The sequence below is a fragment of the Bombyx mandarina genome, chromosome 21 (assembly GCF_030267445.1).
Source record: "Bombyx mandarina strain Sakado chromosome 21, ASM3026744v2".
Lineage (NCBI taxonomy): Eukaryota > Metazoa > Arthropoda > Insecta > Lepidoptera > Bombycidae > Bombyx > Bombyx mandarina.
The window spans coordinates 6,847,833-6,873,716 of NC_143227.1; the positions used below are offsets into that span (position 1 = coordinate 6,847,833).

Genomic DNA, 25,884 nt, shown 5'->3' on the forward strand with positions numbered 1-25,884 from the left:
TTTACTATTTGTAGTGTTTACTAACAATTTTATATTGTATTCTTATGATTTAAGATCTATTTTTATTTCCATCACTAAAAAAATAAAACATTCCAACTTAATGAGTTTCAAGACCTCATCAATAAATTAAAACAAAAATGTAGCCGGTTTTCATTAACACACGGAACCTGCTGTACATTCTTCATAATACGACAAAATACGATTTCAAACGTGTTTTAATGGAGAGTGTTAAAACATATTCACGATTCTAGAATAGTCTAAGGAATCGCGTATGCCAATGACATTACGCGGCGAGTAGGTATTCCCACTGAGTCACATCCTTTTTTTTTTTTTTTTTTTTTTTTTTTTTTTTTTTTTTTTTTTTTTTTTTTTTTTTCCTACCTATGCTTATAGCCTTGAGAGGCTATTTCAGCTTCACCCTAACGTGTGTAGGTGAGCTCACGGGGCTCAAACCGGAGAGTTGCTAACACTGACCCTAGCAAGAGCAGTGCTTCGCAGAATCTACCACCGGATCGGAAACGCGACCCACTGAGAAGATCCGGCGAGAAACTCAGTGGGCTGTGTCTAGGGGTTAATTCGCTCGTCGAGCCCTTCGTCGCAAGCGACGGGTTCGACGAGGACGGTGACCGGTGCTTGTGGTGCCTAAAAGCACCGTTAATGGATCGGGAGGATCCGTAATGACGTGCTTTGGGCGACGTCGACTGTTTACCATTCGATCTACAGGATCGGGTATGTAGTTTCCAGCGGCCACGACAAGAGGGTTCTCATGTCGTGCCGCCTTCTCGAAATGGCGCAATGATGCCGACTGTAGATATTTACTGACGGAGTCGAGCTCCAGGTCATCGTGGAGATCCACGTTCCTCAGGAACCATGGTGCTCCGACGGCTATCCTGCAGAATCGGGATTGAATAACCTGAAGGGGCTTCAAGTTGGTGCGGGCTGCGTGAGCGAACACTACGCTTGCATACGTCATAACGGGGCGTATGCAAGTTTTGTAGAGAGTTACCTTATTACGGAGGGACAGTTTGCTTCGCTTGCAAAGCATAGGGTAGAGACGTCCTAATATGAAGGCGGCACGGTCGCGTACCGTTTTAATATGGGGACGGAATGTCATCCCTCTGTCGAGGGTGACGCCTTGGTATTTGACCTGCGAGGCCCACGGTATGGGCTGGCCAAAGAGAGTAACTGGGCTAACGGCGGAGGTGTTTGCGCGCCTATTAGGGAGTGGGATGCTCGAAGTGGTATTCGGAGGGCGACCCCTTTTGAAGAGCACCGCTGTGCTTTTCGTGGGGTTGATGTCGATGCGCCACTTCCGGAACCACTGTCTCATGGTGGCTACTGCGATCTGGAGTTGCCGATGTAGCAACGACATCTTCCTACACGAGTAGTAGATAGCCGTGTCATCGGCGAAGAGCGCTAGATGGGTCTCCGGAGACCGGGGTATATCATTGATATACAAACTAAATAATAACGGGGAGAGCGCGGAGCCTTGCGGGACTCCGGCAGTCAGATGACGGGGGCGAGAGCGAGTTCCCTCTACTCGATATCGAAACAAACGGTTCGACAAGAAGTCTCGTATGATGAGCACGAGTCTGTCTGGCACTCCCATGTTGTACAGTTTGTAGATCAAACCGTTGTGCCAGACTTTGTCGAACGCCTTCGCGATATCGAAGAAGAGGGCGCCGGTCGGGATTTGTTTACGCCTATTTAGCCCTATTAAGATGTGCTCCGTGAGGCGGTGCACTTGTTGTACGCACGAGTGCTTAGCGCGGAATCCAAACTGCTCGTCTATTAGAATTTTATTCGCGGTAACGAAGTCCCAGAGGCGTTTCCGAAGGAGCCGTTCGTAAATTTTGCCTATCGTCGGGAGGAGACTAATCGGACGGTAACTAGCGGTTTCGTTTTTCGGTTTGCCCGGCTTATGTATACCGATAACGTCCGCTTCTTTCCACACCGCGGGAAAGATGCAGTGCGTCATAGCGGCATTTAAAATGGTAGCCAACATTGCTATCAGTTGGACTGGTAAGAGTTTAAGCGCGCGGTTACGGATGCCGTCGGAGCCGGGTGCCTTCTTAGGTTGGAGGTTGTGGATCGCTTCTCTAACTTCGTCAGTGGTAATGGGGGGTAACGCGTCCGAGGGCGGTAGGGAAGCTCTGCGCTCGACCTCCCTGTCGACTAACTCGGTGTGTTCGGGGTCCGCGTATTGAGTGCTGGTGGTGCACTGCTCTTGCAGTGCATCGGCCAGCAGCTCAGCCTTGTCATCGTCATCGAAAGCCGGTGGTTGGCCTGAAGGGCGTACGAGGGGAGGCATAGTAGCGGTAGTTTCGGATTTGAGAGTCCTAGCTAGTCGCCAGTATGCTTGGTGGGAGGGCGCGAGTTGTTCTAAATAACTATGCCAATTTTCGTTACGGGCGTCGCTTAGGCGGGAGTGGACTTCGCGTTGTAGACGACGCATCCGAATCCGGTTTGAATGCGTGGGAAGACGATCGTAGGCCCGGATTGCCGCGTTCCTAACTCTTAAGAGATTCCTAAGTTCGGGGGAAAGTCTAATGCGGTGGAAGCTATCCTCCACATCGACTTCTTTAGAAGATCTAATGATCGCGGAAGAGATGTGATCGGTAATGATGTTTATGGATTCGACGGTGTCCTCGGGGGATAGATTCGAATCCGGGCCGTAAGGGAGGATTGGCGGAGCGGCTTCGGCTAAGCACGTGCCCAGCTTATTCCAATCCACCATGGTCCTCGTAACAGTAACTGGGTTGTGAGGGCGACCGAGCTGCATAACGACAGGTCGGTGGTCTGAGTCGAGCTCTGACAGTGCTTCGATGGAACGCAAGCGCAGAGTTACGTTCCTAAGCAATGCCAGGTCTATAGTGCTCGGACGGAGCGCGATGTTATACGGATAACATGTTGGAATTGGGGGGCCGACTACTTCGAAGGTGAGGTCGTCTATAAACGCGTCGAGACGCCTACCGTTGACGTTAGTACGATGGCAGTTCCACCTAGTGTGGTGGCAATTTAAATCGCCTGCCAGGATGACAGAGTCTCCCATGCCGAACAGTGACTCGATGTCACTGCTCAGGAGGGGCTTGTCCGGGGGGAGATAAACGGATGCGATGACGATCGGCTGGTGTCCCGTCAGCGAGATACGGCACACTGACGCCTCGATATGTGAGAGCGAGGGAGTATCGAGAGGGACAACGTGCAGGGCCCGCCTATAGTAAATGGCAGTCCCGCCTTTGGAGGCGGTGAGTCTGTCATTCCTAACCATGACGTAATTCGCGACTTTCGGGTCACGACGCGAGGGCTTCAGGCAGGTCTCCTGCACTAACAGAATATCTATTAGGTTGTCGCGGAGGAATTCGAAAATTTGATCGCGTTGCCGCGCGAGTCCGTTAGCATTGTAGAATGCTAACGTAAGGGAATACGGTTTTTCTCTACCTTTTTGCGCCATTGATTACCGGTAAAGAATTTTTATAACGTGCGAGACACGGACTCGTAGACGTCCATGTGATCGAAAGCGGCCGCGAGCCGCTGTTCGGGGGTTACCGACCTACGGATAGCATCTGCGAACGATCGCAGACGGTCAAAGTTTACCGCGGTGACGAAGTCGCGCACGAGCGCGAAGTCGTTGACGACTGAGGGTTGCGGGGGGCGGTACGCGGGCGCGGGGCGAGGTGCGAGCAGGGGCTGAGGCGCGTGACGTGTCGCAGGCGGGAGCTGGGGTACGTTTTGTGTTCCCTCCTTCGTATACGGCAGCGGTTTTTTCCACGCCGAGACGGTGGGAACCGCAGCCGGTACGAAGGCTGGTTTCGGCACTGAAGGCGCCGAAGTCTTTGGGTCGACGGTTCGGGGGCTGGGTGGTTCGGGCGTTTACGCGGAGCCCTAGGACATCCGCGGTAGTTTGCCGGGTGCCCTTGCTTAAGGCATAGGACACAGCTTGGGGGTTCCGTCGCGGCTTCCCTAACACGCGAACATTCTGTGGTTGCGTGATCGCCGAGGCATTTCACGCAGCGGGGGCGCGCGTGGCAATTACGCGCTGAGTGGCCATAGAGCTGGCACCTGTGGCACTGCCCGGGAGTACCACGTTTATGAGGGGCTTCGATGGTGACCCCGGAGAGGCCGCATATCGTTTTGAGACATGAGATTCTTTTCTTTGCCTCCGGGGTTGATTCTAGCGCGACGAGAATCATATTGTACGGCTGTCTGCCGCGTCCGCTGTGCATCCGGTGCACACTAATTATTGGGAGGGACTGACCGATCAGATCCTCCTTTACGTAGTCTATGTCGAGTTCCTTGGGGACTCCACGTATCACTACGCGGAGTTCGCGGTCCTCCTGAGGAGCATAGGTGTGATAACCTATGTTCTCCTTTCGGAGGTAAGCAGAGAGGGCCCTATGGTCGCCCGGCGTTGCGACCTTAATCTGAATCCCATGCGCGACGTTACGCGCATGGGTATAATTAATTTTGTTGGCCTGAAGGGCCTGGGATACGCGATTCCACGCTGACTTCTCCTGAAGTATCAGCGGGGGCGGGACAACTGCTTTAGGCGCGGGCGCGGTTTTTGGGCGCGGCGGTGGGAATACGCGGCGGGCGGAGTCCGACTCCGGCGTTACGACTACCTGCGGTCGGGAGGCGGTCGCGGACTTCGTTTGCTTCGTCACGGAGCTCCGGGACTCCACGACGCGAGTACGCTTTTTACCGCGCGTTACAGTTTGGAACCCATCCGAGGTTCCGGGTTGAGGGCTAGTCGCGGACTCGAAGTCCATCTCCGATTCGGTATCGGAGCCTGAACTAGACGCTATTGAGGTCGCGACGGACGAAACTGACGTGATTGACGCGGGCGCGGGGGTAGCGGGGGCGGGGGCGTTAGACGCTACGGCGGCGGCGTGCGTACGTGCGCTTGAACACGGACCGGCGGCGGGGCACGCGAGGCATGCCTGCGAGGCATGTTTGGCGACGGCGGCGAGAGATGCGGGGGGAGAATATTTACCAAATGAGGCCCTATAGGCTTCGAATTCGGGCGCGATTGACGGATATTTTTCCCGAATGAAGTCGATGAAAAGTTTTTCCTCCATCTTTACGTGATTTTCGCCCGGGGGGGGCGGCCCCGGGACTTAAACACGCGCTCGCCTTGCGGCGAGGCCCCTGCGTCGGTAACACTAAATTGGCCGAAGCGATTCTAGGAATTTTAGAAATTTTAGTGAATAGAATAGATAGAATAGAATTAGAGTGAATAGAACCACTGCACAGTTCCCGGGCGGCAATGCCTTGCAATTAGGCGCAGGTACAATTCCGAGAAACACTTGGGCCACAGATGTGCCACGAACAATGATCTATTATCACCGGTAGTCACTTCCGACAAAACAATGAGCACGTCCACGCGCGTCGGTTGCTCAAATCGGAATGACACATCCTTTAATGTTTGACGCGGTAGATGACAATCTTCATTTAAAAAATTTAGTAAATAGGAAAGCCATATATTCTATCATCAAAAACGAAAATGAATTATAATAAAAAATCATAACAATATCCGAAGCATACCTACATATACTATTCAATTTAAAACGGAATCTTTTCGGAATTCTCTCAATTTTTCTATCGGTCCAAAGATATTCTAAAGCAACGTCATCGTTTTTCTTTTACGATTCACGGTTCGTTTTCGACAAATTAACCGGTATGGAAATAAACAAATCTATTAAAGTCAGAGTAACGATTACCGCGACTAGTAAACATGTTCCAGATTGTCATTGGACACAAGCCTCCATTTATGTGAAGCTATAATAACCATCATAGTCAAGAAGTAGTGAACAAATGTTCACGGTTGACTTCCACAGTGAAGGAATAACAACGTGTAATAAAAATAAAACCGGCACAATTATAATTTGCGTAATTACTGGCGGTAGGACCTCTTGTGAGTCCGCACGGGTATATCTAGGTCTCACCACTCTGCCTATTTCTGCCATGAAGCAGTGATGCGTTTTGGTTTGAAGGGTGGGGCAGCCGTTGTGACTATACTGAGACCTTAGAATTCATATCTCAAGGTGGGTGGCGGCATTTACGTTGTAGATGTCTATGGGCTCGGGTAACTACTAAACACCAGCTGGGCTGTAAGCTCCACCCACCTATGCAATAAAAAAAAAAAAAATGTAGTCGCTTAACAAATCGTAAAGGTAGACTAGTCGACTATTACAATTGAATAATTGATCACAATGAACTCTGTTATGTAGTTACTAGAGCACGTGTTGACATACCATTGAAAGAGCAAATCTTGGATAGTTTCCAACGTCCATACACGTTTCGCCCGAACTCTTGTAACGGACATCCCATAAAAAACGTTTGAACCAAATGAAGGAGGACAGTCATTTCAAAGGATCTCGGCGCTCATGTATAATTCATAATCGTATTTTAATCTATACTTCTATACTTAATATTATAAAGAGGAAAGATTTATTGTTTGTATTGAATAGGCTCCGAAACTACTGAACCGATTTGAAAAATGTTTTCACTGTTTGGAAGCTACACTATTCCCAAGTGACATAGGCTATAATCTTTTTTGAAAAAAATTAGGGATCCTTACTAAAACTCCAATAATGTAACTCAAGGTGTAAAAAAATTACCTTAAATATTCTTTACATCGCGTGCCCTGAGAAAACTATTGATTATAGAATAAAATAATGTACTACGACTTAGTAGAACACATTCTTATTTACAAAAAGTGTCGCGACAGCATATGTCTAAGTATTATAGTTATGCCGCAATAAGTGTTCTTTTATTTTTAAAAATAAAACAACGTCAAATATCGTTGAAATTTTTGTTAAAGACCCGAGCGGAACCGAAGCGGGCCGCTAGTAATTCATAATCGTATTTTATCACTTATGAGTGCGATGGCCTTGGACAACTTCATATTCTCAATGAAAACGAAAAAAGTATTAGTAAAATTCTGATCTTGAAATCTAAGCAATATACGATAGGTAAATTTAATTAAGAGACTTTTTTTGGCTTCGCCTCTAACAAAGGAACATTATTAAGCAAGCAGAACATTTTTAATTCCCAGCAAACAACTTTATTTTAATCACTATATTAAACATCAGTTTATTGAATAATTCAATTTTGGCTGTAATAAAAGATACTGTGAATGGACGTCGCAACTGTTGATATGTGATAAAATTATATTAATAAGGTCACCAAATTAGGTTGAATTATATAGAACTGGAAATTTGCATCCAAATAGCAATGCCTATAATACTTTCATCTGACCAATAAAACTGTATATATAAACAATACCGTCTTTACCATAAGGGCACACGGGGCCCGTGCCCAGGGCCCCCATTCTCAGGGGGCCCCGAAAGACCGACAATTTCTCTCACACGTTTATTCTCAAAACATTTTTGTCGGGCACATTACACTTTTTTTAGAAATCAGTAATCAAAAGGTATTTACAAGGCATATACTATGCCTATAATAGAAGATTTTGCTCAACAGAAATCCCGAAAGAAACCGTTATCGAAATTGTAACCAAAAAACCAGCAGCATTCTAATATCATTAATAACATATTATATCATACTGTATTTGATTACCTATATATAATAAATGGTCATACTAGGTAAAAAAATGTTATTATAATTCGCTTTTTTTACTTTCCAAACGGGCCTCAAATTCTTGTGTGCCCAAGGACCCCATCCTAGTTTAAGACGTCCCTGTATATAAATACAGTGAAAATCATTCGTTAGCAGGTTTGAGCAATGAAATACTGCTCATAACACTTCACTTATATGGCGCAGAGCGTTTCTCGTAAATTTAGATGTGTTCCGATTTTAGCCTGAACCGAATTAGCACCTTAGTGCGTAATCTTACAACGATTACTTATCACCAAACCGTGTTTATTTACAAATGTTTTCATGTAATCTTACGTTCAAAATATTACTTAATACTTTATTTATATCTACCATTTGTATTACTTACATTCATGATACAGTCAAATAAAATTACATAGTTAATGATTACATAAAAAATACAGATTTTCTAATAAAACTTACATATACAAAAAGGCATTGCACATTTATTTACTGGTGGTAGGACCTCTTGTGAGTCCGCGCGGGTAGGTACCACCGCCCTGCCTATTTCTGCCGTGAAGCAGTAATGCGTTTCGGTTTGAAGGGTGGGGCAGCCGTTGTACCTATACTGAGATCTTAGAAATTATATCTCAAGGTGGGTGGCACATTTACGTTGTAGATGTCCATGTGCTCCAGTAACCACTTAACACCAAGTGAGCTGTAAGCTCGTAAACCCATTTAAGCAATAAAAAAAAAACATACGGTATTTAGGTCAAACTCTAATAAACATTTGTATCTTATTTTGTATTAGAGGAAGAACTAGCTGGTTTAGAAAAATACGATTGATCTAGTATTCACAGAAACATACGCGTCGGGCCGACACTTCAAAACCTATTTGCAAATCGTAAAACACTTTAAAGCTCTCAAACAAACCGTTTTTTAGGTTAAGCGGATATTTCGATCTCAAAGCTCTATCTACAAATAAGATTCATAACAATTACATTTTAAAATCGACAGGGGATCAAATGAAGGAGGATCTTACATAAGCCCGTTGAGGTATTAATCATTAGGTACGGGTACACGGCCAGACTTCCCTCGAGCTATTATAGCACTACTACTGGTACTAGACACTTCTAGACGGTACACCCGTAAATCTCAAAAGTATGTATTCGTGACCACACCTACACATATCAAGATTAGGATATCAGGATATTATTACAACACGAAGATCACGTTCAATTTGTTTTGGATTTTTATACACCATCATGCATCATTCATGAATAGATCCGTAGTTATTTTGTGATTCCGGTGCGACCGGATACTAAAATTATTGGCTGAGATGCAAAGATATTTTTTTTTTTATTGCCTTTGTAGGCAGACGAGCATACGGCCCACCTGATGGTAAGTGGTCACCGTCGCTCATGGACGTCAGCAATGCCAGGGGCAGAGCCAAGCCGCTGCCTACCATAAAGAACTCTCCGCAAGCCTCGTTTGAAGAAGGACATGTCATAGCGCTCGGAAAACACCGTGGAGGGGAGTTCATTCCAAAGCCGGATGGTACGTGGCAAAAAAGATCTTTGGAAACGCACTGTCGATGAACGCAGCGGTTCCAGATAATATGGATGAACTCTGCTCCGATGGCGGGAGGTACGATGATAAAAAGGAGATGAGGGAATCATCTCAAATAATTCCTCAGAGCATTCCCCATGGACCATGCGGTATAAAACACAGAGAGAACCGAAGTCCCTCCGTAGACCCAGAGGTTCCAAGCGATCCGCGAGAGCAGGACTATCGACCATCCGAACAGCCCGTTTCTGTATGGAGTCAAATGGAAGTAGCTGGTATTTGGGAGCCCCGGCCCAGAGGTGAGAGCAGTACTCCACACGAGGTCGGACCTGCGCTTTATAAAGCGCAAGTCTCTGTCCAGGCGTGAAATACCGCTTCGCTCTGTTGAGAACTCCCAACATTTTAGAGGCCAATTTGGCTTTACATCGCTCGAAATATCGACCCCCAGAATTCCGATACTCGCGGAAAGCTGCAGGGATACTCCTTGAAATTCCGGCGCCATGACAAAAGGGTCCTTCTTCGCAGTGAACGCGCAAACCTGTGTCTTCAATGGGTTGAACTGAACTGAATTCAGTTCACCCCACTTGGAGACCCGCCCCAGAGAGTTCTCCACTTCAGACACAAGTTTTAATCGCCTCTCGTGTACAACGCTTCGAGAGAGACTCTGATGGCCGATATATCGCGCATCCCCCGTGCTATCATCCGCATAGCAATGCATGCCATCAATAGATAGCATGTCATTGATATGCAGTATGAAAAGCGTGGGGGAGAGCACCGAACCTTGTGGAACACCAGCGTTGATGGTCATGGTATCGGAGCAGCAGCAGCAGATATCGCAAGGACAAGCTTTACACATACCTAACATGTGAAATAAACGTTGTGAAACATCTGTTGTAGACGTTGTAGTTACAAAGGCCTGTAGTTGACTTTGAAACAACCATTTAAGCCAGAATCAATGAAATATTTAATGCCGTTTGATAGTGACCGCCATCATTCGAGAACGATTAGACAGACTTTGGTTTTTTTTTTCGCAATTATTAGAAGTAAAACAGAATCGGAAAATTCAGTAAATGATCACGAACAAATTCGTTAAAATTTGGGCAGGACAAGATCTGTTTGGCCAAATGTGGTCTGTATTTTAATTCTACACTTAACGGGAAATCTGAGTATGGAATCATTGTCCAGACAGACTAAAGATGTGCGGTCCTAATAAGATGCTATTATAATTTAATTGCAATTCGAACTGGCCGCCTACGACAAATTAAGGAGCTTCCGTCGCTTTTGTGCTGGCCGGTGACATCATGCCGACAGACATTTCATATGCAAAAACAATCCTGTGCATAATTTAATATTAGTTCATATTCAAGCTACAATATATATTTATAGGTATGTCTGTTAACCAATTTAAATGTGGTTTTGCTTACGTACTTCGTATTATCACAATTTTACCTCAAATCACCACTTAAAATCACAAATTGTTTCAGCCTTTTACTGGTGGTAGGACCTCTTGTGAGTACGCGCGGGTAGGTACCACCGCTCTGCCTATTTATGTCGCGAAGTAGAAACGCGTTTCGGTTTGAAGGGTGAGGCAACCGTTGTAACTATACTGAAACCTTAGAACTCATCTCAAAGTGGGTGGCGGCATTTACGTTGTAGATGTCTATGGGCTTCGGCCACCACTTAACACCATGTGGGCTGTGAGCTCGTCCACCCATCTAATCAATACAAAAAATATTTAAAAAAGACGCTGTGGAGCCAACGTGCACAAATGGACGAAACATACACTTCAAGACATTGAATAAAACATTATAATACTCGTATGTATATCGTGATTTGAACACAGATAATTCATTGATTTTTGAATAAAACTGTTTGAAGCAAAATAATATGCAATTATAATGTATAGTTATGAAAAACTTGATTTACAGGCTTTTTCTTTTGTTTATTGCTTACGTAATTTAACTAAAGTACTAATTTTATTGAATTATTGTCTACAAATTTCGTTTAGTAAAAATACACAAACACTGTCTTTACTTTAATTAATAATAAATTAATTATTACAATTGTGTTTTATCCACTTTAGCAGTTTGATAAGCTGATGCGTGTCTTGCGATTTAATGTATAATATTAATTTTGTAAATATTGGTAGTTAATGTAGAAAAAATATCAATCTCTTGGGATAGTACTTTTTATTCTATGATGTCTTATGTCTCGGATGTATTCTCGCGATCTTCGCGTTGTAATAATATCCTGATATCCTAATGTTAATATGTGTAGGTGTGGTCACGAATACACACTCTTGAGATTTACGGGTGTAACTTCTAGAAGTATCTACTAACAGTAGCAGTGCTATAATAGCTCGAGGGAAGTCTGGTCGTGTACCCGTACCTAATGGTTAATACCGCAACACACCTATGCAAGTTCTTCCTTCATTTGATCCCCCGTCGATTTTAAAATGTAATTGTTAAGAGTCTCAGTTGTGGATAGAGTTTTGAGATCGAAATATCCGCTTAACCTAAAAAACGGTTTGTTTGAGAGCTTTAAAGTGTTTTATGATTTGCAAATAGGTTGAGTAGTTAAGCCTTAAAAGCATAACAAACTCACTATCGCATTTATACAGGGTGGCCCATAAGTCCTTTGAAAAGTAAAATTTGAATAAAACGAACAGGGCGCGCGTGAGCGGTGCAGGGGAAGCGGGGGGAGTAACTTCGGTTTCTGGGAATTTAGTCGCGATGGAGCGTTTTACCGGAGCGGACCGTGCGTTTTGTGTGCGCGAGTTTTATAAAAACGACAATTCGGCAACCGTTGCGCGGCGTAAATTTCGAGAACACAAAGGTTTACACAACTTTGACGACACTCCAACTCTTCAAAAGATTAAGAACTGGGTTGCTAAGTTCGAGGAGACCGGTTCGACGTTAGATAAACCGCGGTTGGGTCGCCCAAGGACGTCACGTACGGTACAAAACATAGACACAGTGACACAGTCTATTCGCGAAAATCCGACACAGTCAACTCGTAAGCGCGCCAGAGCATTAAACGTATCCAGGACATCGTTACAACGGATTTTGAAGAAAGATTTACATATGCACCCTTACAAAATTCAGTTGGTTCAAGAATTAAAGGAAACTGACGGTATTCAAAGACAAAATTATGCGAATGAAATGTTGAATCGGTTTACTTCCTTCAATAACATAATGTTCTCTGACGAGGCTCATTTCCATCTTAACGGGCATGTTAGTAAACAAAATTGCCGCTATTGGAGCCCCATCAATCCAAAACTTAAGCATCAGAAGCCCTTACATAGTCTGAAAGTGACTGTTTGGGCCGCTATGTCAGCCCATGGTATCCTAGGGCCTTACTTCTTTGAGGATGGCAGAGGGCGCGCAGTTACTGTTACGTCGGAGCGATATGTGGCTATGATCGAAGAGTTTTTCATACCAGAATTGCAAAACTTTTCAGGCTTTAATGCCAGGACGTGGTTTCAACAGGATGGGGCCACTTCTCACACCTCTAACACTGCTATGCCCGTTATCCGTCAACTTTTTCCTGGCAAAGTTATCTCTAAGAGAGGAGACATTTCCTGGCCTCCACGTAGTCCAGATCTGACCCCGATGGATTTTTTTTTGTGGGGCTACCTTAAGGCTAAAGTATACGACACAAACCCGCGGTCAATTGAGGCCCTAAAAGAAAACATCCGCAGAGAAATGACAAGCATTTCAGCAGTGACGTGCCGCGCAGTCATCGACAATTTTAGATGTCGTTTGCAAGAGTGCCGTGATCGCAACGGATTACATTTAGGAGATGTTATTTTCAAAAAATAATTCCCGTTTTTTAAGCTTTTTATGTAAATAAAAATTTAATTCATAATGTAATTAGTTTTATTTTAATAAAAATTTTTTCATATCAAAGGACTTATGGGCCACCCTGTATTACATTGGATTAGATAATTGATGCTGATTATACATTATTTACAGCGAATAGGATGATCGATAGGGCATACAAGAGAAACCGACGCGATTTTTATCAAATCTATATCAATACGTGAAGCAAAAACTCTGTACCCTTTTTACGAAAATTGCGCGGACGAGGGAGTGTGAAATTTCCCACACTTATAGAGAATATAGAGAAGGAGTGCAGAATACTAATTTTTTTTTTAATTATGTGTAAAATACATTATATAAATAAATAAAAAATGTTACACACACTACCATGTATTTGACAGACACACGCATGTATACTCTTTTGTTTATTGTTAAAGTCTAGGGTCAAATTGAGAATAGATTAATACTATTGTTTGTCTTTAATATTATTTATCTATGGTGTAGTTTTGGCGCAATCTGTGATTATAGAAATATACTCGTAGTCTTTGACAATAGAACCATAATAATGTTCAAACTTATAATTTCAATTAATAGTTATGGTCGAATTTCGACTAAGTACTGGGCGACCACTAATACTATTAAATTTTCGTTAAGAAAATACTTATAACATTTACTAATACAACTCCAAGCACAGACTATTTTTGTTAGCACACATCTCACCTTAAATTGGAACAGTAACACGTGGCAACTGTCTATCAAATCTTGCAACACTGCATCTTTAGTGCATACCTATCTTTATATTCATATCTAAAATTGGCAACAAAAAATTAAGTGTCCAAGAAACAAACACCCACTTTAATTAACAATTTAATTTCAGATACATTATTTATTTATTGTCCTTGTAGGTAGACGAACATACGGCCCACCTGATGGTGAGTGGTTACCGTGGTAACCGCTGCCTACCGTAAAATCTGCCTCGGATTTTGATTTGAAAAGTCATATCGCAATTTTTCACTTCTATTACCTACATGATGAGTCTTAATGTACCTAGCATAAAATTTTTCAGGATAACAGTTCTACACTAACAGTATTATGATAATAGGGCTATTGATGGGAAGATTATTAAGATTCTTTATTAACAGTCCACAGTACTGGTATGCTCGCCTATACTTTCTTACCAAACTTTTCTTCTAACTCCTATTTTTTGCTGGTAATATTAGCCGTTATTTCAATGTCTTCGACTTAATGCTCGAATTATCCTCTTAATCCTACTTTAAATTAACTTTACCATCTTTAAGGGTAGGTACTTATCTAAAATCAAATTTAAAATACATGTTACAGTTATATGTTTTTAAATTAGTGAAGTTTTTATTTAACCTTTATCTGTGGCTATATCGTTATCTTTGAAGATATTGCAGGTGTTTGTAATCACTAGTTCTCCCAGGTGTCTATCTTATCATATCTTCTTTGACTAATGCTGTGATGCACATTTGCCTTACATGATGTTAACCAATCGCTCAGTAATACAACAAAAGATAAAGTATTTACTTAAAAAAGGAAGTTTTATTATTCTCTATTAACAACTGAAAAAATGAACATGAGGCTTTGATAACACATAGCATATATACATTGACGAAAGAAATAGAGCTCCTTAGAGATAACAAAAAAGTATGGTCAATTGACAGTGTGATGGTGTGACATTGGATTATAATCTTATCTTATACCTTTAAACGAGCAATTCTTGTATATTAATATAATATATATAATCTGAATCTCGGAAACGGCTCCAACGATTTTCATAAAATTTAGTATACAGGGGATTTCGGGGGCGATAAATCGATCTAGCTACGATTTATTTTCAGAAAATGTTGTTTTATTCGTCTTTTCAATAATCAACTCTTCCCGACATCTATTGGCGAATAATAAAACTATTTTTCTTAATTGAGGGCAACTAACCGCTTTAAAGACAAAACAAGATGGCATTATCAAAAATCATCTAGTAATATATAATATCAGAGATCCACAGATAGGGAAAAGTACTCAAAAACTTTTAAATCCAATAACCAGGTCTACTATCTTAAGGGTGAATTTCAAGATGGTGGCTGATTATTACCATCAAAAATGAGATGAGTTAGTGTGAGTATAAACTCAGTGTCTCAGAGCATGATATGAAAGTGATATCAGTGAACAGAGTACAATCATCGAATTCACTTTGGTTTGACCGCGATCCAGAAACTAGGAACTGCATTCTTCATGACCATCTCTTGTATCTTAAAACTGAAGTTTTCTTGCAATGTGTGCTACTAGTGATGTTTTGTAGCTCAAAAATATGATATCTCTCTGAGACATTCGCAAGAAACTTTATCCATCGTGAAATAGAAAAAAGGTTGACAAGATTCATATTAAAAAGACAGTTACCAACATTACCAAACTATCAGTAGCCCAATGATAAAGATATAATGTTCAACTAAACTGAGTCATAAACCATTGAAAATGTGAATCAATTTCATAATTTTGGAATCAAAACATTACATTAATTAGTATGCCTTTTTTGTATAGAACTACAAAATGATTTATGATATGAAAATAGTATGGTGTCATAATGTAACATTTGTATTATTTATATTAACAACACTATTATTAAGTTTGAAGAAACGAACAAGATTTGCTAAACAATAGCTTGGAAATTTTTAATTAAATAAAAATTAAATAAAAAAATTTAAGAATATTATGCAGAATAGGTTAGATTGAAAAATCACATGTTGTTCAATACCAACCGAATTATCATTGAATTAGTTTTACATAGCAAATAAGGTACGATAAAAGACTTTTTTTTTTATTTGAACATTAATACTTCTGTGCTTGGCAGTACCAGGTTGGCAGTGAAAGGAACAAGGGTGGAACGTAAATTGCTTCATAAAACTATTAGGAAATAAAAAATATTGAAATACTTATTTAACATGTAACAGAAGGGCAGACATTGTAAAAGGTTTGAACACAAGGCTGTATACATATACAATACAGAAAATATGTTCCGTTTATATATGTTTCCTCTGTAATGGTAAAGCAAATAATTCATCCCTGGGTGTACCGATATTTCAATAATTCAATAATATTTTAATTTATTTTATATATAAACTTTTAACTAAGCATTATATCATATCAACGCTTGAAAGGAAAACGTGACTAAGCGACAATAACTGATTTGTACATAAATTATAGGCAATGCGTGAACTTTACAGTAGACTAATTTAAAGTTGAAATACCTGAAAACAAATTTTATTTTAACGAATCTAGCTGTAGTAGAATCTAGCTAGTAGCTGTAGGATTGAAATGATTTTAATAGACCTAGAAATATATTTTTTTGCGCATCGAATATGGTTATTGCCTATAATTTATGTACAAATCAGTTATTGTCGCTTAGTCACGTTTGCCTTTGAAGCGTTGATATTGTATCTTTTCAATATTTTTTTCTTACATTATAAATATCCGGCATATCAATTTAGGTTTGATCTGACCGATTTATGTCTGTAATGTAAAAATATGTCTGTCAGGTCTCTGAACTAAGCTGTTTCTAAAGTCCTGTACACAGCCCACCTGATGTTAGGGGAACCTCATGCAAAGATATGAGATTAGTCTATCCAATAAATTAGCCTCAATTGTATTGACGTAACATTTAACTTTCTGACCAGCAGGCACAAAAACAAACAAAGACATTGGGGAAAACATATTAAATAAATGTAAAATGATTCACTTATTTTATATTTTTAGCTTTTGTTTTGTTGATTTGGTAGCTATTTAGATTTTATAAAACTTCTGTTATATGCATTTTCAATTACATCAAGTGCAAAAAAATTGTACCACTTCATTTTAAGTTATACTGAGTCTTTTTGGTCCATTGCAACCCAATAACAATCACCAATATTAGAAGTATTATGGTTATTTTGTTCCAAATTACGATTTGACAACATTTTCATTAGCATTGGAAGATTAATTACAACTATTTATTGCAATCAATACACTACATTCTTAGATTGCAGGTAAGTAACTCATAGAAAAAAACTTAATTTCTTATGTTATTTCCAATTAAACCTTTGCATGTGCATACTGTCTAGGAATATATTCAACTGGGTGAAAGTCTATGTTGAAAGTTTATGTTATTAGTGTTTCAATATGTAAGCCTCCAAATTGCATATTGACCTTCATTGTATTGATCCAAAAGTAGATATTAGGAAGGTAATATGTAGTAATTGAGTGCTACTTCAAGATATTTAGTAGTCAAATTCATTAGCATAGGTGGCCTTCATAAAGGAATAATTAACTGATATTTATGTTATGATAGATATTACTTAGATTTAATAATAATATTTTATTGACTAAATTATATAACTGAAATCTTATTTACCAAGTCTTTCTAATGGTCAATAGTCCTTTTGCAGGCTTCTTGCTACTTGCATCAGAAATGACAGAAAATCTATCACTCAGGCTCCTTTTCACTTCCGGAAATCTACCACCAGACGACAGCCTCAAAGATTTCCCCGTCAATAAGCCTTCTGACTTTTTTGATCTTAATTCAACTGGCTGGTCTGCCTCTTCAAGGTGAAGAGACACTCTTTTGGCACTTTTTTTAGAATGCAAGTCAGTTCGAGGCTTGTTTTGATCTGGACACTCTCTGCTTTTACTATAACCACGTTCACTATCTCCAAACCCTTGAACGAAACACAGCATAATTTCGTCAGGATATGTTTCCTTCATTTAGCAGGTCATGCTTTTGCGAAATCCAATCCAACACGTCCACTATTCACAGTTCGTTCCACTTGTTTAACGATAAATCACTTTAATTTTTAATCAACAGAACGTGTGTCTGTACACTAAAAGTAATCGGTTTTCAATGGTTTCTCGAAATTCGTTTCTAACACAATAGATTGTCTCACTTAGTCCTTAGAACGGAATTTAATACAGCAGCAGGTTCATAATGAAATATCTTTTCGTTTATATTTTATTTCCTAGGTGTTACATACAGGGCCAAGCAAATTTAATGTATTTTAATAAATAGAGAAATGTCAAGATTTTGGCATTTCTTTTACGTTCTGAAACAAATAACTGTGTCTACTGTTTGTTAGTCGTTCGAAAACACAAGGATGCACGAGCTTTGCTCTTTGCGAACTGAACTGAATAACTGAGTGAACTGAACAGAACTACGGCCCCGGCCCGGAGAGCGAGGTTTACGCCCACTCTTGCGAATTGCGAACAACGATTCACGAATCACCAACACGACGCGCAGCGCAATGAAAAGAAAAGGTGACGCTACTTCTCGTCTGGCATTTGCCAATTTCTGATTTGTTTCAATAAAAAATTAGCACTTCAAAGCCCATCCGTATCCCATTTATCACTTAAACAAATACCAAGTGATTTAATATAAAGCGATGATCAGTAAATAAATTAATCAAAAACTCGAAAATTTATCGTCTATATAGATATCTTACACTCGTTGCTTATCATCATCAATCATAGAAAAGCATTGCCTGTTTATTCATCTGCGATATCGTACTATACATTTTATCTATCTACGAGAGTTTTCGTCGGAAATGTATTGTCTTTTGAACAATCTATAAAGGAAACTTTGAAAATTTTAAAATGTGTACTTATATTAAACTTAAGGTTTAATGTAATGGTCCACAAGCGAATTCATGATCCTTAATAGGTAAAAAGTCCATAGCATTGACATAAGCTCCATAGTTCGAAATTAGATAGGTAGGTACCGCTTTTAATTTTTGATACATTTGAACATGAATGACTTCCAGTGCCACGATGATGGAATAAGCCTTACATAATCAAATGTAACCAGAAAAAATGAGTGTAGGTAAAGGTAATTATTGATAATTACTGATAAGTAATGATACCTCTGAGCTATTAGATGAGGATGGGAGCCTTAATATACATAATATTATGTATATAAACTATGACAACCAACCACAAACCGTTTATGAATTTCCGTAATGGATTCTCGGCCCAAACAAATATAACGATGACAGGTGCCACCCACTTAAACAGTTTCTACAGGCTTTACTAAATTATACTGCCAGTAGGTACTGGTAAGAGATGTAAGGTTCTGTAGTTACGTAGGATATATTTTGAACATTAAATTTAAAATTTACTGGTGGTAGGACCTCTTGTGAGTCCGTGCGGCTGGTTACGCAGTAATGCGTTTAGGTTTGAAGGGTGGGGCAGTCGTTGTAACTATACTTGAGAAATTAGAACTTATATCTCAAGGTGGGTGGCGTATTTACGTTATGGATATCTATGGGCTCCAGTAACCACTTAACACCAGGTGCACTGTGAGCTCGTCCACCCAACTATGCAATAAAAAAAATACATACCAACATGCGGTGATAGGTATAGGATACTTATAGATATTTAAAAAGGGGAAACAAAATTCAATAGCACTAAACAATATTTTTTCACTAAACAATATTTCAATAGCACTAAACAAATTTCCTTGGTAACCAACCCTAAACAGAACATGCGGAATTAAATATGATTCATTAACTGAATAACAAGATATATATTTTATTTTGACTTAGATACTCTTTTATTTTTACTGCTTTGAAGAGTGAACGAGCTCACGACCCACCCAGGGTAAAGTGATTACCAGAGCCGGAGATGTTTTTAATACATAACATAACTCCCAATAGTACCTTGCCGATTGTAGTCTCAATTATAGTGTATTACTGCTAGCCCAATCTTCAAATCGAAACGAATGGCTGCTTCGCGACAAAAACAAGGTACATTAATACGTAATACGTTATGTACAACCATTTAAATACCAGCAAATATAATTGTAAAAGAAACACTAAACAGGCGAGACGCAAAAATTAAAAACGATATGAGCCTGTGTGTTCTGTTATCCATACCAACATTTAAGTACACCACCTTTATACTGTTTTATACAGAAACTTAGCTTTTATAATACTATGTATGTATTAATAATACTTTTTCTTCTTCTTATCAGCCCATGGACGTCCACTGCTGGACATAGGCCTCCCCAAGCCTCGCCACAAAGACCGGTCCTGCGCTGCCTGGCATCCAGCGGTTTAATAATACATAGTTTTATAAATACACAATTTTTTTCGATTAACCAGATTAACCAACTGACTTTTATTATAACATAAATATTTTTATTGGAACATTAATATAATCTTATTTAAAATTAATGAGCACCGTCTAATGATTGAAAATACTAACAGGAAATACTAACAATACGAAAAACTATGACGTTCAGTTTAATTTAACGATGTTTATAAATTTCGCGAATGATTATGTTATAGCCAATTAATTACAAAAACACTAGCAAACTTTTGAAGAGTTCTCGAGTAGAAAAATATTTACAAGACTCATCAAATTGTTTCGAGAATCTCGTCAGGCGAAATAGCATCAAAGAGGAAACACTGTTCCTGGAATTTCAAGGATTTCTCGACTAAACTTACGAGCATTTATTTGCCTGAAGCAATATAACCTTTTTTGGATCGTCTAGATACAAAATTCGTCTAGAAGAAATATATCTTTAAAATTAAATTGTGATGTTTTGTTGAGTATCAGAGAGAAAGGACTGTTTGAAGTGTTCCCAAAATAAATATAAAATAGTGTGGTACGAATTATTATATCCTTTTTTTTAACGCTGGGGAATCCATTTGCAGATACCAAGCCGAGGGGGGAACAGACCGCGTTATGTCGGACTCCGGCGCCTCCAGAGAAGAATAGGGAGAAGAGGAAGACCGTGGTCCTCCTCTTCTTCCAATTCCTACCGGGAGACTACGCCTTAAGAGAGACGCGTGAGACACTGTATGGCGTCAGCTACGCAAGAGCTACCCCACAAAACCGACTACCGACTAAACCCCATCGAGCCCCACCACTCCGAAACCCACGAACCCACGGTACCGCATAGTGCGCGCCGAAGACTCGCCATCACCGGTACCCGTCCTGATAATAGGACGGGATTCCATCCCCGGGAAGATCCCGCAGGACGTCGTCTCGGGAGACATACCGTGAGCGGTGCACAGGAGCCACCTTGCGCCGCCTCACCACCGGACCAACAGCCGAGTACCAGGCGCCCCCGCACCCGGCACCCGACAGCCCCTATGGGAGATGAACGGGAGCTTCGCGCCCGTGCCGCCCACTCCACCTTCTTCGCTGAGGAGCCGAAGAGGGATCCCACTTCCTTTCGCGCTCCTCAGCCTCACGGAACGCCATGACCAGGTCGCAAAACCTGGTCATGGCCTCCCACGAATTCTGATCCTCTAGCATGCGGGCGATGACAGCCCGCAAGGAGAAATCTCTCCCCAGCACCGCGATGAGGTCCCGCCGCGAGTACTGCCAACGCGGGCACGCTTCGAGTGCGTGCTGAGCGTCATCGTCCGGATGCCCGCACTGCTGGCAACCCGGATGTGGCTCTCTCCTACAGAACTTCCACAGGTACCTCCCGAAGCAGCCATGAATTATTATATCCTACCTAGTATTCAATTCTCATTCAATTAAGAAATTGACAAAATGGACTCTTGTAATGTGAGAGTCTTTAAAATTAATAATATAATGGTCAATATTTGTGAAAACAAATGACGTAGTTCGTCTGGGTATTTTAGTAGTTACGCCAAGGAGGGAGTGTCACGACGTCATTAAGGTAAGGATGCCAAATTTAGTTTTCATAAAGATTGGTATATGACAGCAATAACAGAATAATTCGTACACAAACCAACTGGAGTGAATCTAGTTTTTTTATAGCTTATATGCTTGGACGAACTCGCGGCCCACCTAGCGTTAAGTGGTTACCTGAGCCCATAGACATCAACGATGTAAGGAGGAGGAGGAGGTATTGTGAGTCCACCAGTAACTACGCAAATTATAATTTGTACGGGTTTGATTTTTATTACACGATACCTACTATTTTTTTCACCGTAAAAATAAATAATAAAAAAATCGTAAATATCTATTAAGTACCCATTTTTGAAATGATCTATCTGCCTGCGGGATTTGAACACCGGCACAGTCGCATCGCTTGATACGAATGCACCGGGCGTCTTACTTTTTAAGCCACGACGACTTCAAGCTTTCGTAATGTGTATTGACCAAGTCATCGCCAGATAAACTCAGACTTGTGTGTAATGTCATGACACGATCGTCTTATGAAATTATTAGAAAAATTAAAGTTGTTCAACTAAACCTGTTCAGTTTTGAAATTAATAAGTTAAAATGAGAGGTGAGCAGTCTTAAACAGACTTAGTGGTTTTAATTCGTCAACTAGGCACATTTAAATCACAATTGCTTAGATTAAGAATGTACAGTAAGTGCTACAGAGTAAAATTAATCAATGCGTACAATTAGACCTGAAACCAACGGCGGATCTAGCTTTGGTGCCAGGAGGGGGTCACATAGTCATAGTCAAGTCAAGAACTTATAATTTAATTTTGATAACAATAGATACAAGTAAAAAGTAGGTATTTTATTAATGTACGTAAGTACTGTACTTAAAAATATTTATTCTTTATTGTACACTTGAAAAACTTAACACATAATAACTTGTACATATACACGTACATATTGTCATCTTCTCTTGAAGAAATCTAGAGAAGCACTATCACGCCCGGAATGAGGCATCTTATTTATATTCCATAACCGTGGTCCAAAAATCATTATGTTCAATATGTGGTCCACCTAGGTCCTGGAACCAGCTCAGGGGGGGGTCATGACCCCCATGACCCCCCCCCTCTGGATCCGCCCTTGCCTAAAACGCTTGAAGGCATCTAAAAAACTACTTGCTAAATTTAAAAGATTATTAAAAAAACACTTGTTAAATACGTTGTAACTATTTACGTAAATTAATTGTATTAATATAACCTAATTTAATAATTTATACGCTATGTTTGTATAAAGCGAGTTACCTGCAGTCAAACTGCGTAAGCAGTTTTGCAGGGCATGGTTTAAATGAAAATGTATTATGAATCTTTTTATGAATAAATATATGACATATAAAAAAAAAACTTCGTCGTGTCGAATGACGAAACGTTATTAAGAACTTCTATCGTAAAACGTAATGTACGATCGTAGTCGCGTGTGTAACTAGCGTTTTGGCGACAGGCTTGACGTCACCAGATGAATGTGCCAAACGCCTACGATCTAGCTTTGAAAACACAGGAATTAAACGTTTCAACCTCCAAAGAACCATCGTCGTACAATACATACATATATGTACGCAATTCTAATAGTTTTCTTTAAGTTACTTTTAAATGAAACGAAATTAGATTACCTTAGTGTTTATTTATTTATTGCATAGATAGATGGAAGATTTCACGACCTCCTCACTTGTAAAATGAGAGACACCTCAACCTTTACTGGTGGTAGGACCTTTTGTGAGTCCGCGCGGGTAGGTACCACCACCCCGCCTATTTCTGCCGTGAAGCAGTAACGCGTTTCGGTTTGAAGGGTGGGGCAGCCGTTGTAACTGTACTTGAGACCTTAGAACTTATATCTCAAGGTGAGTGGCGCATTTACGTTGTAAATGTCTATGGGCTCCAGTAACCACTTAACACCAGGTGGGCTGTGAGCTCGTCCTCACACAAATAAAAATAAAAAATTTGGTACCTGCCGGCGGAATTCGAACACCGATACATCCCTACATACGAATACACCGGACGTCTTAACCTTTAGGCCACGACGACTTCAAAAGATTATGGAATTTGTTTATATATTGGGAAACATTTATTATTTACCATAAGGGAGATATTGACAACACAAAAAAATATTTAAGACCTCGACATAATTTGTAATGTACATATAGATGTGTAAGTTAGTTATGGGTAAAAATAGCAAAATTAAATATAATACCGATCAGTGCCTACTGTTCCTAATAAAGGAGGAATACTACGAAAACTATTACGATATCATTCCGACCCCCTTATTACTTTACTGTTTGATTACAACCGACGAATGCCTATAATTAATTTCAACATTATCACACATACAGTTTTAATGTTTCACTGTTGCACATTTCAACGCATGACTGGTGGACTGGTGTAATATCATTACTTCATTTACTACACAGATATTTTTTTAACATACATTTTAGGTTCTATCCGTGAACGTGTATATAGGCAATTTAAGTAGAAATTTACAGGGTAATTTTTTGGTCGAAAAGAACTTGCCGAGCTCTGCAACAATACTAGCGACGTAATAGGAGGCTAGGACTAGGGCTAGGCTAGGACAACTAGCGAAAATGAAGAATAAAATAGGCACTAGTGACTATTTGATTAGCATAATCGCGATGCAGTTAATGCGCAATAATTTAATAAACCTTTTCGCACTTGTAAGATTCGTGTAGACCTGCTTTCACGTCATCTTCTAGGATTTACCTCGCCGATTCCCAGACCGGAATAATACCCCGATGTGCTGAGGGACTAGAATTCAGCTGATTTTCAACAACTTGGCCACCTTGCCCAGCAACACGATAGGACGGAGTAGTATAATGCAATGTTAGGGGGCCACTAACTACTGCATCAACGGGTCAGATGATGTAAGGTTATTATTAATAGCCATATTCCCGATCCTGCGGACCGAATGGTAAACAGTTGATGTCGCCCAAAACACGTCATTTCGGATCCTGCTTATCCACTATCGGTGCTTTTAGGTACCCCAAGCACCGGTCACCGTTCTCGTCGAACCCGTCGCTTGCGACGAAGAGCTCTGCGAGTAAATTAATCTACAGGCCCACTGAGTTTCTCTACGGATCTTCTCATTGGGTCGCGTTTCCGATCCGGTGGTAGATTCTGCGAAGCACTGCTCTTGCTAGGGCTAGTGTTAGCAACATCGTCAGTTTTGAGCCCTGTGAGCTCACCTACTTGTTAGGGTTACGCTGAAATGTACGGATGTACGAATGTTAAAAATTATTGGTATTAGATTTCGGATCAACTGAATATATCAAAGGATCAATCATTTAAGAACATTCAGTCATCATATTCGAAAAATTGACAATGTTAGCAACTACAATGCGGTGCAACGCGATAACCCTCTTATCGTGGCCGCCGCTAATTACTTATCCGACTCAGGCAACAGGGCAACGCAAGTCGCAGTCACCCGAAACACGTCTTGTCGAATCTCCGAGATCCACTCTCGGTGATTTTTATGTTTCTCAAGCATCATTCGCCGTTCTCCTTTTTTTTATGATTGATGAATTTCTGGTGGCCTTGAGGCCTTTCCAGTTTCACCAGGACAGATGGGCGAGCAAAGGCTCAGCCAGAAGGGGTGGGATTTGCTAACAGCTGCCCGAGCGCCTCCGAAGGAGACCTAACAACTCAAGAGCAACTGCTTCGCGAATGAATTTACTACCGGATCGGAATTGCGACCCGCTGAGAAGATTCGGCGAGAAACTCAGCGAGCTGATGCATGGGTTAGGACTCTTTTTCGAGTTCGACGAGTACGGTTACCGCACCGTTCTTCTCGAACTCGTCGGTCACTAGGAAGAGTTCGGCGAGCAAACTAGACCACAGACACAGCATGTCGTCTCTATCTCAACCTGTCTCCATCTCAGTGAGATTTCTCGCTAGTTCCCAGTGGGTCGCGATTCCGATCCTGTGGTAGATTCTGCGAAGAACTGCTCTTGCTAGGGTTAATGTCAGCAAATTCTCTTATGTTGAACCCGTGAGCTCACCTACTCGTCCCGGCGTAGCAGGAATAGCCGCTTAGGCTACTAACGATTAGGTAGGATATAATTTAAAAAGTCAATGTCCATTGAAAAGTTTATGCGAGATGTTTAAGTAAACAACGTGACATAATATTTTTGTAATCCGTTATCAGAGAATGGCTCTACAATAATATTTTTTTTATATATATGTAGTAATGGAATGCTTTCATTGCATGTATCGGGTTAAAGACCTTTGGATATTGTTTATTC

General features: G+C 40.8%; 1 protein-coding gene across 3 annotated transcripts in view; it reads right to left on the reverse strand.

The window, feature by feature from the left end:
- Positions 1–25,884, reverse strand: part of LOC114248634 (uncharacterized) — an 89,343-nt gene that overhangs the window by 47,912 nt on the left and 15,547 nt on the right. Inside the window, exon 1 of one of the 3 annotated variants that reach the window (XM_028181933.2) lies at positions 17,350–18,247. The exons of the other annotated variants lie outside the window; for them this stretch is intronic. Coding sequence (XP_028037734.2) covers positions 17,350–17,699 — 350 coding nt within the window. The 5' untranslated portion in view covers positions 17,700–18,247. Of the gene's footprint in view, positions 1–17,349; positions 18,248–25,884 lie in introns of those variants that run through there. 3 annotated transcript variants of the gene reach the window in all.